This window comes from Rhinoderma darwinii, chromosome 10 (assembly GCF_050947455.1).
Source record: "Rhinoderma darwinii isolate aRhiDar2 chromosome 10, aRhiDar2.hap1, whole genome shotgun sequence".
Taxonomy (NCBI): Eukaryota; Metazoa; Chordata; class Amphibia; order Anura; family Rhinodermatidae; genus Rhinoderma; species Rhinoderma darwinii.
The window spans coordinates 102,713,954-102,731,571 of record NC_134696.1 but is presented as its reverse complement, the minus strand read 5'-3'; the positions used below and the strand labels follow the sequence as shown (position 1 = coordinate 102,731,571).

The following is a 17,618-nucleotide window of genomic DNA, read 5'->3' as shown; positions in this document are numbered from 1 at the left end:
TCATCTGTCTGTCTGTCTGTCTGTCTGTCTATCTATCTATCTATCTATCTATCTATCTATCTATCTATCTATCTATCTATCTATCTATCTATCTATCTATCTATCTATCTATCTATCTATCTATTTATCTATCTATCTATCTATCTATCTATCTATCTATCTATCTATCTATCTATCTATCTATCTATCTATCTATCTATCTATCTATCTATCTATCTATCTATCTATCTATCTATCTATCATCTATCTATCTATCTATCTATCATCTATCTTCCAGTGGTTCTACGTTTCAAGTTCACGTGACTTCTTCTTCTATTTCCAAATTAGATGTTAACTCCAAAATGACACCCAGCATTTCCATCCTACTTTATGTACTTTGCATGACAGGTGAGTGATTGACTTAAACATATAGATTGTGTATTGCCTTTACTCATTCCAAAATACATTTGCCTACTGTATTTTTAGGACTTGTGTACACATTTGCTCCATTTTAGAATGTTCCCTAGATCCATTCTCAATATATGTAGAAGCTTCTCTATTCTTCTTTACTTCTGTGGAAGGGAAGAAAAGTAAAATTTCCTCCAGGTGCTGAAATTGGCATATATATTTCTCTTTGATGTTTGCATTGTCTTTTCTGACATTTTGCTTCCACCTAATTTTCCTAAATCTTGACTCTTCCTAATTTTCGACCTGAAAATCACTCCATTCTTAACCCGAAACGTCTTTCTTCTTTTACTCCATTGCTCTCTACTATTCCTGAACCTACAACTCCATCTCTAGCTTTTCCTTTGTTTTTACTTTCTCCACCCTTAAAGTGCTATTGCTAGAATATGCCATTCCTTCTTGGTTGGTGAAGGTCAGATGCATAGATTCCCACCCATGGCCTGGCATAGGGTTATGCCTGTGTGGTCGCACAAGGCACCTCACTTATCACAACTGTAGGGAGCGCCACTAGACCTGGTGGCCTATGCACCTGAAGCTTGGACCCCAGATCCCACATTTGGTGCTCAAACCTATGGAAAGGCAGTTCACTAGTGTATTGATTGGGCAGTGTTTTTTTGGGCAATGTATAGTTGCATTACTTGAACACTATATGATACACCATAAGGTGGTGCATTAGTAGAAGGTTCTGCACAGGGCACTAACCAACCTAAAACCATCCCAGCCCTCCCCATAGCATCAGAAAAATTGGGCCACGGTGAAAATAGTCAAAGGAGCTGTGGTCCCTTTATTCTCAGGATCAATGAAGTTCCTATAGGTTGGACCCCCACCAGTCATGGTGTCTTAAGTATAAGGTTAACCCTGTGTATTTGGACTATTGTGACCAATGATGGGCTCATTGAGCGTTTGGATGACTATTATAACCATAAAACTTATAAACCTCTATATAAACAGTTATTATGTCTTTGATAATCTTGATAAAGTCCTGGATAGATGAAATTAGATTCCTTCCTCTGTTTCTAATGATGGTCGTATAAAGATCTTGGAGCCCCTGACTAGACCCATGATTTTGGCCAGAGATCGCCATATCCGAGTAAAGTTCTTTCATCAAATTTATTACACTCCACTATTATTAATTATTTCGAATGGGTTAATTGGCTCCCCTGTCTACCATCATTGTCTTAAAGTTGACGGATCTTTCTTACATATTTTTTGGGTTTACCAAATTATTCTTGGGTTTCGGACAGATGTTATGGAATTTTACTGAACATAAGATGGGACTGCCTTGGGTATTATACCCTAAGTTCTCCCCTACTTCTGTTTGTTGAGGAGCTTGTGAAGCCTATAACATCTAGAACACTTGTGAAACTTAATTTCTTCTATGCAAAAATTAACTTTCTTACCCACTGAAAACTTCCCAAAGTTCCAAAATTACAGGACTGGGTTGCAATAGTTAATTCTACCCCCTGTTTAAATTGACCTATGAGATCCATGTTTGCCCAGATAAATTCACCAAGGTATCATTGATAGGTGGCCAACACTTACACTACCTCATTCTCTGTACCTACTTCGCCCCATAGAGCCCCCCCAATACTCTAGGGTCTGACTTTGCTAAGTCCCTTTAACTAGGATATATGGGTCACTGTATTATTTCAATGCATTTTTATTTTTGGTGTTAAGTTTTTGATTTTATGTTATTATATAGCAAAACCTGTATTTTTTTGGTCCGATATTCAACTATGATGCTGTCTATATGATGATTTTGCTCTTTTGGTCTTATTAAAATTTACCTTTACGAAAAACTCCATAAAGGTTGTCATTGTAAGACTGTAAATGACTGTACCCTTAAACTTTTTTTAATCTGTTTTGTAGGGGCGAGTGTTTCCATCCATATTGGTCAAGAATTCACAACAGCTTTCCTTCAAAACTCAAATTCCTCCCTGATTGATGCTGAATTCCAGCTGATTATCACAGCGTTCAGTGACATGACGTCGGTTACAGTGTCATTGAACGACAGAAACCTTAGTTGGTCTTTGCATCTCAATGACATGGATTCCCATACAATAAATTTACCAGTAGATGTTGAAATGATTGGTTCTGGCACCTTTAATTGCTCCATCTTGATCAGCTCGAATTACGATATCTCTGTATTGGCTCTGAGTTCAAAGACTTATTCTACTGCTCGTATCGTGGTGCTTCCAATTGACCTGCTGGACAATGAATACTACATTATAACTCCCACCGAGGAAAATGTTCATAATCTCAAAGAGTTTGCAGTAATAAATTATGACTTGCCATCCAAAATTTATATCTACCCAAAACCCTGGGCTATCATGAAAGGCGTAAACTATACGTCTACCAGTCCTTTCACTGTGGACCTTGATCCTTACCAAATCTTCCAGTTCCAATGTTCACAAGGCTTTTCAGGGACCAGGGTGAGGTCAAATAATATTGTCGCTGTACTTAGTGGAGACACCTGCTGTTGGAAGAACAACCATTGTGGCCATATCTATGAACAACTTTTTCCTGTCTCCGGCTGGGGAAAAGATTATTATGTGTCCCCCTTCCCCTTCCAGTATCGTGCTGATATTGTATACGTGGTGGCTTCCCGAAACACAAAAGTCAAATATATATCAAGCACTAAAAATGAAAGCGTTGACCTTTGTGAAGGACAAGTTTTCAAATTTCCTATCCGGTATAATTCTCCATTGACACTTTCTGCCAATGTTTCCATCCAAGTTATGTTTTATTGTACTGGTGGAATTGCTGAGAAAATTCCTTTCGACCCCTTTTTTATCTCTGTTCCGGATATTACCAAATTTTGTACCAAATATCAAGTTCACGGCCTTCAAGGATTCATTAACGCTGTGCTGATTACAGCCAAGACATCAAGCATTGCTGACATGAAATTTAATAAAATAAGACTGCAGGGTATAAAGTGGAAGAACATTCCGGGCACAGAATATTCTTGGGCTCAGTATCGCTATGGACGCCAGTTCAAATCTCACGTTATAAGTCATCCAACCTCTAGTTTCTCTGTGTTAAGTGTTGGCATTTCACCGCAAAACAGTTATGGATTGTCTGGAGTTTGTTTCAAGTGTAAGTTATTATATTGTTCTATGGAAGATTCTATATTGTTCTATGGTCTGAGGAGCCCCCTGGGTAAATATGTGGGAGCCACATAACAATATTTTTTTAAACAAAGGTATAGATAGTAATACTGACTTAATACTGTCCAATAACACTGCCATATAGTGCAAAAGTAATTCCTTCATACAGCACAAACATTACACCGCCATATAGTGCCAACATAATAGTGCCACACAGTGAACCTTTAGCACTGCCAAAAAAAAAAACTGTGCTATGAAGTGCACAACTAAAAACCCTATACAGATACTAAATGATATCACATCAGGCACCATGATGTCTGTTTAGATATAGTGGGGGTAGTATGGCAGAGACCCCCAACTGGGGCAATTGCCCCTTCTGCCCATACTATGATCCACTAAAACCAACATCAACACTTGCTCATCTCTTTGCATTGTCTAGGTGCTTTAAGCTTATCATTGCAATTGTTCAATTATTTTTGTCATCGTGCCAGGAAACGTAGAATTTTTATTTTGAAATTATTCTTTTTTTTAGATTATTTAAATTTTTTATGTATTTTTTTTTAAACTCAGGTAAGGATTCATGTATGAATAAGCACTGTAGAAAAAAAGAATCTTGTCACATGGTCAGTGGGAAATCGGCATGTATACCTGACGGTGAGGCCATGTGTAAAATTTGGGGAGACCCTCATTATCAAACCTTTGATGGCTTTACCTATGATTTTCAAGGAACCTGTACTTACATTATCGCAAAGACTTGCATGGATATCAGACCTGGAGGTGATTCTACATTGCCAGAATTTTGTATTGAGGCACAAAAAATTAACCGTGGATCTTCACAAAGTTCTTACATTGCAATGGTCTCTGTGCGTATTCATGACTACAATATCACAATGGTACAGTCGGAGGTTGGCTTTGTCAGGGTAAGTGAATGTATGGATTTGGGAAAGGTATAATCCATATCCAAAACAGATCTACTTTGTATATTGTAGACCATAGAAGCTGTTAATAACATGAGATGCAACTTTTTGAATCCATTAGGTGAACGACGTGAGATGGTCACTCCCTATATTTTTAGATGCTGGTCGGATACGTATCACAACATCAGGTTTTCACGCTTTGCTAGAGACTAGCTTCCTCCGAATTCGGTATGACTGGAATGTCTTCCTTTTTATCAAGATCCCAAGTAGCTTTTATGAGAATGTCTGCGGTTTGTGTGGGAACTATAATGGTATCAAAGATGATGACTTGGAGACCATTGAGGGTATCAAGAATTCTGATAGGGTTAAATTTGGTAAGAGCTGGAAAGTGAACGATGAATATTCAACCTGTTGGGATGACTGCAATGGACCATGCGTACCCGTCTTACCTGAAGTTGGTCTACAATACACATATCCTAATGCATGTGGGATACTAAGGTATGAGATGACTCAAAGAGCCTTTATGAGTTTGACTTTGACCCTGGGAATGTTGAACATAGTAAATTGATTCCACCACTTCAACAAATGAGTGACTCGGAGAAGAGGTGTACTTGGGGGTAGGGGATGGTTCCCAGAGCCTGGAAACAACCATCATATACAATATAATGTATATTTATTGACCCCTTCTTTACCTTAGATATTAGGTATGAACTGCTAAACCACCCTAGACCACCAGGAGTACGATAAAAATACTATCATTAACCCCAGAGCTGCCCCATGTAAAGGTGTATGATGTCATTTATGTATTCGGAAAAGTCCATATAATCAGGGACATTTTGTTGTGTCTTGTGGGCACCAATGTACTGCTTAGAGCTATATTTTTGGGTTGACTGATTTAAAATATTCCCACTTTTTTTTAAAATAAATCCAGATCATATTTTATATGATTTTGATAACATTTGTTATTAATATATATTTTTTCATAAGCAGACAGAAAAATGGACCCTTCAATAGGTGTCACCAGATTGTGGACCCATACATTTTCATGAAAAATTGCATCAATGATATGGTGAAAAATAATGGCCATAAGAAGATTCTCTGTGAGGCCCTGTCGGTTTATCTTGTGGCATGTCATGTGCAAGGAATTCATGTGGAGGAATGGAGATCAAAAGTTGGGTGTGGTATGTCTGACGAAATGTTTAAAACATGTAAAAAATCCAATCCAAAAAGAAAAAAAATCACTGTTTTTGAGGGTCAATTTTCCAAACCTCATAATATTAACTGTTCTAGGTTCCTTGATTCTAAGACATCTGATTTTATCTCTGCTTCAGATTCATGGCACCATTAGTGCCTGTTTGGGGCTGTATCATGAACTACCTGGTCATCTAGTTTATCGAATGCAGACCGATGACGAGTATGTTTGTCGAGAGTGGCAGGCAGTATCCGCATCCTGACCATATTTGTCATGTTGATCACGTGGACACTGTAGGGGCACTGTGTTGGGCAATGGATGTAACACCCAGCCCTGCTCTAACGGCAGAGATCAGGGAAACCTCTGATCTCCATAGTTTAACCCTTTATATGTCATGATAAATGCCATACAAAGGGAGAGACTGAGGGGGGAAGCACTTTGATTGGGTCACAGGGAATTCCGTGACACTATAGTGGCCCATACCTTGTATGAGCAGACCATCCATGGTTCATTGAAGGAACCCAGGTCTGTCTAACAATAAACTCTGTTGTTAAGGCAAATTAAAATAAAAAAATCCATCTACGGAATTAAACAAAACAAAAGTAAAACAAAAAAAGTTATGTTAAAATAATCGTAAAAAAACCCAATTTTTTTTTCCAATAAATAAATTTGATAAAATTGACATCCCAAGACATAAAATAATAAAGACATACTCGTTTTTTTCCACGACCGTAGGAACCTGTACTATAAATCTATAACATAATTTATGATGATGAGTGTAGGATTTAAAAAAATTATAATAATTATATTAACGAAGACATTTTTAAGACCTAAGCAAATTATTATTACTGTATTAGTCACAAAGGAATAGGATGGCGACCTAGCCCATACTTCTCAAATGGGCCAGAACATTGGCATGACCATAACCCATTACCCCAATAGGTCATTATCAACCTAATTACCAATTTTTTATCTTGTTTTGCAGAACTTCAATGTCCAGAAAACAGTTATTATAGTCCCTGTGGGAATCCGTGTCCTGAAACCTGTGCAGAGCAGCCATCTTTTTGTCAGTTCCCATGCATGGAAACTTGTCAATGTAAACCTGGATTTGTATTAAATGAAGGAGTTTGTATTCCAAAAACAGACTGTGGCCTCTTCTGTAATGGCCGCTATTACCCCAAAGGAGAAACATTTTGGGGGGATAATGACTGCAAACAGAAATGTACTTGTGATCCGAACTCAGGCAAGGTCAAGTGCTGGGACACTGAATGCCAATATGGAGAAGAGTGTGCAGTAAAACATGGCATTAAAGATTGCTATCCACTCAACTATGGCCAATGTACGGTCTTTGGAGAGCCATATTACATTACATTTGATAACAAGTGGTACACCTTCCACAGCACGTGCACTTACCGGCTCTCGCAATTGTGCGATAAGACTCTTGGATTGACAGAATTTTATGTTGAGATTTCCAACACAAAAAAAGGTGCCATTGATGTGTCCTTCACCAGGTCTGTATTAGTGAGAGTCTACGGTGTTGAGATCCAATTCAATAGAAAGAATCCCGGCAGAGCTACGGTAAGCAGAAGAGGGCTTTGACTTTATGGCAACTTTTTGTAAATTTTTCCTATTTTTAAAAGAAGTGAATCTACATCAGTAATAGCGTGAGTAGAAATCAATTGAGAAGAGACACTTGAAGAAGTCCCTCAACTCTAGTAAGTCAATATCCACTTCCCTGGCCTTAGAGAGTCCGGTTGATATATTTTCTTCTTCTTAGACTGCAATAATAGTAATTTCTAAAATCGTAATTAATAATTGTTCAAACTATTTATGGACATCTTCAAGGTATGGTCTTTTTAAAGTATAATGGTAGACATAAGAACTACATTCCTAGACCACCACACCGTTCTCCTTAAAGGGGTTCTCCACTTTGGACTATCCCTACTTGTTAGAAGAGTCCCATGAAAACAAGTTGATCACAAAGTGTCCTTCTACTATACCCCCAGTGATCAGCTGTAATTTGTGTTGAAACCTGGCAGTAAATGTTCAATTTCTGTTCCGCACCCTGACAAGGGAAGTTGGAGAAGTATGTAAACTTTGGTAACCATGTTCTATGTGTTTTACGTTCAAGGTAAATGGCGTTTTACGCAATCTTCCCATTAATTTGAACAAGGATAAGATACGAATATTTGTCAAGTGGTGGGATGGAGTCATCTTGACAGAGTTTGGCATGGAAGTGACATTCGATTGGGACAGTCGAGTAACAGTTACCCTTCCAGACTCTTACGCTGGTGCTGTGGGTGGGCTTTGCGGGAATTTCAATGGCGACATGCAAGATGAACTAATGTTGAAAAATGGAGAAGTGACATATGATATCGTAGCTTTTGGAAAGAGTTGGAGGACAACAGACAGAATTCAAGCGTGTGAAGAACTGATTCCGGCACCTTGTGCACTACTGCAACTCTTGGTACAAATTCAGAGGCTACTCACATCTAATTGTGGGATTATTTTGAAACATGATGGACCTTTCCGAGACTGTCATAGTCTGGTGGACCCTGAACCCTACTTCCAAAATTGCATCCATGACTTCTGCTACCACTCTGCCAGGCAAGACGTCTTCTGTAAGGTGATTGAGACATATGCTGTTGCTTGTCATGAAGCAAATGGAATTGTCTATGGATGGCGGGAAAATAACTTCTGCCGTAAGTTACTAAACCAGGTTTATCAGTTGTTCACCCACAATTTTTAAGTAGGACCTGACTGTTCCTCATAGGATGTGTGGAGTGATGATCTACAATTGTAGTACTGATTATAATCACATTATGATTGATAATATTTCCCTTTTAGTGACCAGGTGTCCGGAAAATAGCAACTACACACTGTGCGCCACGAATTACCAGAAGACCTGTAGCCACACAAAGGTTCTATCCAGAAGAACCAACCACTGCAGAGAAAGTTGTGTTTGTAAAGACGGCTACTTCCTTGAGGGTGACCAGTGTGTCGATGCATCTGATTGTGGCTGTATCCATGACGGAATATATTATAAAGTCAATGAAATATTCCACCCAACATCAAACTGTGACAAGGAATGTCTTTGCCAATATGGAGGTTCAGTTAAGTGTTCTCCATTTGTCTGTGGTCCTCACAAGTTCTGTAAGACAAAGGATGGAGCCAAAAAGTGTCATTCAACTGTAGAAGCCATGTGCTCTGTGCTCGGAGGTTCTCACTATTATACATTTGACGGTGGTAAATATCAATTTCAAGGAAACTGCACCTATGTTCTTACAAAAAACCGCTTACCGAATAGCGGTCTGCTGGTCAACTTCTCCGTTGTTTTGTCAACAGCGATTCCGAAGAAGGTTGGAATTTTTGTAAATGACATTAGAATAATCATGACAGAAGGGAAAAATGGAAAAATTCAGGTAAAGTAAAAAATAATATTGCTATGATTATATGGCTTTCACATCAGCTGGATTTTCGCAAGGGAAATAAGTGTCTTCCGAGAACCAGAACACATGGTATCTCACGCAGCCAACCAAAACCTTACTCTGTACTGATGAGGAGCAACTGCTCCTAACAGTGCTGTTTACAGATGGGTGTCTCTCGTTTGGCTAATAACCTGAGTCACGTTCCTCTTCAAAGAGTTGGACTTTGACTTACAGATTAGTCACCTATAGGTGGCACTAGAGAGACAATTTTTTGTCCTTGTACCATAATTATATAGTACACAATCAGTGGAATAAGTTGAATTTACAAAACATAACCCTATTTAAAGGGGTTTTCCACCTTCTGACAACTGATGACCTATCCACCGGATAGGTCATCAGTACATGATCTGTGGGGTCCGACACCCGGCCAACACACAGATCAGCTGGTCTGGTGCCTCCGTGCACCGGACATACAACATGGATGCACATAGCTCCGGCCACGGAATAGCGGCTGAGCTGTAGTACTGTTCAAGTGAATAGGAGCGGACCTGCAGTTCTGCAGCATGACTGCTATGCTATGTATGAAGCCAACTGCTTCCGGGCTCCAAACATATCATTATGTGCCACAACATACGGTGCCCGCAGGCCACCAGAGCGGCTTATCCGTGCGGGGTCCGGGTGTCAGACCCGCACCAATGACATACTGATGACCTATCCGGTGGATAGGTCATCAGTTGTCAGAAGGTAGACAACCCTTTTAAGGTTGACGAAAATATATTTTATTTATTGTTAAATGGTACGGTTGGTATAGGACTTGCATTGGAGATCTCCAAGGATGAAAATCTCTTAACATTACCAAAGGGATTTAGATGATCCATAAAACACCAGAGACCCTCTGATTTAAAAAAGAATAGGAGTCCGACAGATTATTGTCCGTAAAAAAATCCAAAAAAGTTACAGTATGCTGAGGAAAACAATCAAATAAGGCTTTCACATCTGTGTCAGGGCTCCGTTCCTAGTCGACTACGCTACGAAAGCTTCGACGGAACATGGGAACGAAGCCCTGACGCAGATGTGAACGAAGCCTTAGTGGTTTAACTTTCCAATCATTATATCATGTAATCTGTTTCTTGAGAAAATAAACCATAAACGCGTTGTCCCAAGATTAAATGTTAACTCCTAACCACAGTATAGATGACAACATACTGACCTCTGGGACCCCCACTGATCATGAGAACAGGGGTCCTGTTCCTCCGAATGAATGGAGCAGCAGGTCGCGCATGGGTACTGTCGTTCAAATCACTGTCTATGGGACTAACGGAGATAGCCGAGTACAGCGCTTGGCTATCTCCTGCAGTGCCATAAAGAATGAATGGAGCAGCAAGGCGCATACTCGACCTGACGCTCCATTCATTCAGAGGAACGGGACCCCCGTTCTCGTGATCGGTTGGGGTCTTAGCTGTCAGGCCCCTACCGATCAGGATGTTATTACCTATCCTGTGGTTAGGAGATAACATTTGATCTTGAGACAGCCCCTTTAAGCCTAAATTGAGTGACTGAAGGGTCGGAATAAAACAAGGCATGTGGGCTCCCAGTCCTGGGCTAAGTTGGGATAAAACAAGTTTCAACTAGGAAATGGAATGCAGATCAGTAGAGAAAAAGGGCGGCAATATGCAGGGTTGGACTGGTCCAACAGGGTAACCGAGGATGCTTCAATAGACTGAGGCTCTAACTGTAATGTCGGGGGTGGGGAGACAAACAAGTGAGCCCTAATCTACCCGCCACTCAGTCCCTGCCTACTTGCAACGACCCGCCCTAGGCGATGGGGTACAACTGGGCGACGGTCCCTACGCTCAATAAGTGCACGACAGACAAAAAGACAAGGGTACACAGAGCTAGGGGGAGAAAGGGGCAGTTGCCCACGGCAACACCGTGATCAACAAGAGAAGTGAACAAGCCGAGTCAAACCAGGAGAGTACGAGGTGCCAAACGCAGAGCAGAAGAGTAGAAAACAAGCCGAGTCAAACCAGGAGTGTACGAGGTACCAAACGCAGAGCAGGAGAGTAGTCAGTAAGCCGGGGTCAATATGAAGCAAGGACAATAGTACAAGAAGCTGCAGCAGGGCCAGGAAACCAAACGAGAAGAATCACAAGCAAAGGAGGAACAGGAAAGGCAGGATAAATAGACAGAGGGTGGGAGCTAGCTCCGTCTGGCCAGGCTGTGATAGGTTCTCCCACTCCTAAGCCTGCCAGCCTGAGTGGTGGAAGATGGAGTCAGTCTCACAGACATAGAAGCAGGTGCAGACTGATTATCTATGGGCGTTAACCCCCGAAGCTGTGCCTGGCAGATCCTTTACACTAACACAATAATTGGTCCCAACCACCACGTGGGGGTGATTCTGAAGCCGAATCACTAGCCACTATGTTTTTCTTCTCATGGGTTGCCTCTCAAATTACGTAACTAGACCTTATTGATGATATGTGCAATGATAATAACCAAGTGTACAAGAGCTGATCAGTGATTTCCTCCACGTTCTTCCCAGAAATAAAGTGTCAATTCAATCCATTTGATATCCTCCTGGACATGCACTAGATCTTCCAGCCAAGATATTAATCTCCTTGCTATGAAAGAGTAGCGGCATAAAGAGACATAGACCAATAAAGGCTAAAAAAATAAGTAATTTTTTTATAGGGTTTTATTCATACTCATAAACGAGTATATAGTTAATAAAATCCACGTAGCAGAGCAGCTACAAACGCCCGACTCGAGTTTCACCTTGGGCGGCTTCTTCTGGGGCATCTCCTCTCACATCACAGAATGTTATTTAGACCAGATATATTATCCCAACATTAAAAAATACAATAACGTACAAATAAAAAGATTATATGCGAAACGAGCATGTGTGCAAAAAAAGCATACCACTATACAAAAGTTTTCCAAATGCCAAATTCATAATATCCATAGTTGGTGTGGAATATACAGTATAACCTACACCCAACTATCAGTGCTATTATATTTTCCAAAATGCTGCGAGAGATTGAGACACCCATTAGTTTAATGTCTATGCTCATGTATTGCACATAGTATTCATAAAATAATTATTTACATTGATCAACTTTTACCAACCGATCCTTATATATTCCATTCACAGAAACGAGTGTGACCTCGAGACTATTTCAGCCAATCATAGATCAGTTACAATGTATCAAACTCATTCATAAAATGGTTTTGTTTTCCCACGTGGCCAATCCTAACTGGATACTTTTCTCTATTGTTTGTTGCCCTCGATATTCCAAATTAGATTAATATCAGCAGACCTCTCCTATATAATAAAGTGTACAATAGAATTTGAGGTGGAGGTGCACATGTTCTGTCTAGATGATGGGTGGACCCTCAGAAACATTTGTTGGTCCCCAGAAATTCCATGTCGTGAAATACTGTTCAACGAGCTTTGCTACAATATACAAAATGCTTAGACCAAATTGGCAGCCACCTACATGGTTGGATGTAGTGCGTTTTTAGACTGGTATGACAGTGTACAGATGTCGGCACATGTATTAAACAACTCTTCCAGGTTTTTCCGGTCAGAGAGTACCAAAGAAACAAAAACAGGACTGACAAAAACATTAAATTCTGTCTTGTAGGTGAATGACGTGTCCTTCAACCTTCCACTGAATCTGCAGGAGAGCGGGATCTGGGTTTGGCAGCATGGTGTAAACATTTTGTTGTCAACCAAGTTTGGACTTGAAGTTATTTCTGACCTGGCTTTCCAGACCATCGTTAAGATTACCAGTAGTTTCTATGGAAAGGTTTGTGGATTATGTGGAAATTACAATGGTGACAATGAGGATGATTTTCCACATCTTGATGGATCACAAAGGATCGATGAAACTGCGTTTGGTGAGGCCTGGAAGGACAGGAGTTTGGGAATTACCTGCAAGGATCAATGTCTAGGTGATTTGTGTCCAAGATGTGAGAAAGGAGGCTCGTATGAAGGAAATAACTTATGTGGCTTGTTGCTTGCAGAAGATGGCTTGTTCAGTGCTTGTCACAAAGATGTGGATCCTATTGGATACTTTGACAAGTGTGTCTTGGACATGTGCCGTGAAGAAGGAGACTCAAGAGTCTTGTGCAACAGTCTACAGAGTTATGCGGCAATGTGCCAACATGTGGGCAACACCAAGATCACATGGAGGAGTGAAAGCTTCTGCCGTGAGTTTGGAATGGTGTTGGAGATAATTTGATGGGAAAGGCCCATATATAGTTCTTCACCAAATGTTTTTTACCACCAAAAAATATGGTATTTCTATAGAAGACAATAGAGAAAGGCATGACTGAACCAGAAGGCTTTTTGTTCACCTGGGGCAAAGACCAAGTTTGCTGCCCTAACCCTGTATCTAACTACCCTGGCCAAGGGTGAGGGGCTTTTTTTGTGCAAGCCCTGGTACCAAGCACCCCGGAGACACAAGCCCAACCAGTCAACCCTAGCTATGCCCATGGGTTAACTCCTACCAAGCCTCCTTGTTGGTTTTCTTCCCTAAGCAAAAAGTTAAGCCTATCTTAACTTATCTGAGACAGACTGGTAGCTAGGGACATACCCACTGTTGATCCTATCGAAAAGACTGGTTGTTGGGGAGTTTATCCATAGCAACCAGGCTCTCAGACATGACTTAGTTCATCATCTCAAAGCTGAATCGGCACTATGCAGAGAAGGGGTGAAGCAATATTATCACAGCCAAGCCCATTAACGTTTGCATATGGAGATTACAGATTACGGAGCTGATTTTATCACTTTACTAAAAAGTTTTTGAATCAAGATAATTCTATAAATTAAGGGATTTTCTGAGTTTAAACATTGATGAAATTGATCCTATTTTTTATATTTAAGTTTAGAAACAATCAACAATTCAAAAAGTCAACAATTGACTGCAAAAATGTAAATTAATAATCAGAATTTTCTATGAAATTCTTTACTCCCAGGTTTAGACTGTCCGCTTCGCAGTCACTATGAAATCTGCTCCGATGCATGTAGGACAACCTGCAGTCGAATTGATGCACCTGTGTCTTGCTCCAGCACATGCTCAGAAGGATGTCAGTGCAATGGCGGTTACTACCGTGATATAAACAAATGTGTACCGTTTTCCAGATGTGGCTGTCTTATTGAAGGAAAATACTACACGGTAAATAAGAGTTTCGGAATTTCAGAATTGCAGGATGCTTCAAATTTGACAAAAACACATCCCAGAAACAGCGCCACTCTGGCCTATAGGCTGTGTTTGGTATTGCAACTCAAATGAATGAACTTGAGCTGCAATACCAGACCACAGAGTAGACTTGCACTAGTCATTGTTTTTATTCCTCTAATTCATTTTTTTTGTAGTATATGAATATTTCCCAACATATATCTCTGCGATATGGATATGCCTACGTCACCCATAGGGCCCCATTCTAAAAAAGATATATACCAGATGGTGTATTGTTTTTTTCTTAGATACCTTTATATTGAAGAGTGTAGTCGACTGTGTTATTCCTTACCGGATACCTCCAAAGTGTCCAGACACAAAAGGGCATGGCTTATGCAAATATGCTTAAAATAGGCGTATCTGGGAGGTTTCTTAGGAGTCCCTGGGTGGATCAGAGCGGAGCTTAAAATTGTCCTGCAAATGGGGATTCAAAGGACATTCAGTTGGCATACATCGGGTCAATGGAGATATATGGATACGTTCTGCGTATGCACTGGGAGATTTCGCATGCGTGGCACGTACACTGTAAACATAGTGTGAACAGAGCCTTATGCTACCAAGTAGTTAAAGGGGTTGTTCACCCACAGACAACTGATGACCTATCTACAGAGTGGGCGATCAGTATATGAATGGTGGGGTCCAACACCCGGACCCCACACTGACCAGCTGCTCTAGCTGCCTCCGGGCACCGGACGTCCATGCTGGAGGCAGATGGCTCCAGTCACGGAATAGCGGCCGAGCTGCAGTACTGTTCAAGTGAATAGAAGCAGAGTTGCTGTTCTGCAGAAAGGCCGTTATGCAGTAGTCAGAGCCATCTGCTTCCGGCATGGACATCTGGTGCCTGGTGGCAGCTGGAGCGTATTCCTCATAACATGCACTTCATAGCATATTCTTCATAGCATACTTTTCATAACATACTCTTCATAACATACTCTTCATAGCATGCTCTTCATAACATACTCTCCATAGCATACTCTTCATAACATACTCTCCATAGCATACACTTCATATCATACTCTTCATAGCATACTCTCCATAGCATACTCTTCATAACATACTCTCCATAGCATACACTTCATATCATACTCTTCATAGCATACACTTCATATCATACTCTTCATAGCATACTCTTCATAACATACTCTTCATAGCATACTCTTCATAGCATACTCTTCATAACATACTCTTTATAGCATACTCTTCATAGCATACTCTTCATAGCATACTCTTCATGGCATACTCTTCATAGCATACTATTCATAACATACTCTTCATAGCATACTATTCATAACATCAAGTGCCGGAGGCAGCCGGACCAGCTGATTGGTGCGGGGTCTGGTTGTTGCACTCCCATCGATCATATACTGATGACCTATCCTATGTGGATAAGTCATCAGTTGTCCGTACATGGACAACCCCTTTAAATAATAGCTTAAAGGATAACTAAACGTTTGACAAACTTGTGACATGTCATACTGACATGTCAGAAGTTCAGAATTGGTGGGGGTCCGAGCACTGAGACCCCCACCAATCACTCAAACGAAATTGGCAGAAGCGCTCGTGTGAGCGCTCAGCCGCTTCGTGTCTGTTCGTCTTTTTCCAAAAAATAAATGTATAGTGTATGGATTCAATAGAAAGTCTATGAGCCGGTACTCTGATACATTGGCTTTCCGGAGATACCCGAACAGACACAAAGTGGCTGAGTGCTCAGTTGATGGGGGGTCTCAGTCCTCGGACCCCCACCAATCAAAACTTCTGACATGTCACTATGAGTTACACTATAACAATAGGTTTATAAATGCAGCAAACCTTGATGGATTTTTTTTTTCATTCTTTTGTTTTTCTATTAATGTATTTATTTCTTTTAGTTCAGAGTTATAGCTCAATTTTTTTCCACCATTTCTTCCTATTTTTTTTTCTTATGTTCCATGAACGAGTCTTTGTTATCTCTCAGAAGGAATGTTTTTTAATTATGTTATTTTTACTTACTGTATTGTATAACGTTATGTTCGAGGCTAAAGTATGATGACAAATGATAATGGCAATTATATAAACATGACTTGGTGCCAAAAATTATCTTTACTGTATAAGAAGGAAGACAAATGCACTGGAAGGTGTTTAATGTGTAGAAGGTGACTACAGAGTAAAATATGGAAACTACAAGAACAATTCTAGAATCATGACAACTCTCATCATGCAGAAGACCAAAGAACAATGTGATCTTAGTCCGGTCTCTCAGGCTTGCAATATGGCTGTATTTTAGGGTCCCATCTCCCGGACCTTCCCACCGGGGGTTCAATGAACTTTACTTAGATTATAGTCGGACCCTATGGTGATGTAGGTGGAACCACAGAGCAGTCTGGGTAATGAAACAAAATATGGGCCATGAAAATGTGGGAATTTTCTAGTAGAAGTGATTCAATAAGTGTATGCCTTGTTTTCTGACATTCTAACGTAGCAATTTTTGAGATGAAATATACAATATTTATTCTGATTATTATTGTTTCGCAGATAAAGGAGAATTTCCTTGGCCATAATTGCTCGCAGCTCTGCACTTGTCAACTAGGTGGCGTAGTAAAATGTAAGGCCCACCAATGCCCAGAAGATACCAAATGCAAGAGAGTATTGGACCGGACCTACATATGTGTGAAGTAACAAGAAGATATCCTGCATATAACACGGCACTACATAGCCGTCACGTGGTGTAACATTACAGCCTGTTATTTAACCTCTTCATTTACTATTATTATATATTTTTTTCAGTTGTAAGAATTATTTCTGTAATGTAGATAACAAAAGATGATGAAAAAAATTAAAAGGAGCAGAGAAATACAATTTTTGGGATTTTCGTTTAAATTTTTTCCTCCCCGGCTTTAAAAAGCTATGACGTTTTTATTTTTTTCTGTCATTATAGCCGTATGAGGCTTGTTTTGTGCAGAAAGAGTTGTAGTTTTTAATGGTACTATTTGTTTTACTATATAATGTATTGGGAAACTGGAAAAAAAATATTTGTGGGGTGGAATAGGAAAAAAACGGCGTTTCCTCAATCTTTTGAGGGGTTTCGTTTTTACGGCTTTCATCATACGGTAAAAACAACATGTTAACTTTATTCTACCGGTCAATACGATTACGGCGATACCAAATTTATATTGTTTTTTTGTATGTTTTACTACTTTACTATTGTTAAAAATAAAATTTGTGTTTTGTCGCCTTATTCTGAGAGCCAGAACGTTTTTATTTTTCCCTCGATTGAGCAGTATGAGGGTTTATTTTTTGCGGGGCGAGCT

The 17,618-nt window shown here is 40.0% G+C and overlaps 1 protein-coding gene across 1 annotated transcript; it reads left to right on the top strand.

The window, feature by feature from the left end:
* The first annotated feature begins 2,774 nt into the window (after positions 1 to 2,774).
* On the top strand, positions 2,775 to 15,608 carry LOC142662706 (IgGFc-binding protein-like). The gene is made up of 10 exons (XM_075840921.1): positions 2,775 to 3,540; positions 4,122 to 4,471; positions 4,590 to 4,966; positions 5,459 to 5,649; positions 6,646 to 7,238; positions 7,792 to 8,362; positions 8,508 to 9,082; positions 12,733 to 13,300; positions 14,069 to 14,268; positions 15,525 to 15,608. Exons 1-10 carry the CDS (start codon positions 2,775 to 2,777, stop codon positions 15,606 to 15,608), a joined length of 4,275 nt encoding a protein of 1,424 aa, XP_075697036.1.
* The last annotated feature ends 2,010 nt before the right edge of the window (positions 15,609 to 17,618 follow it).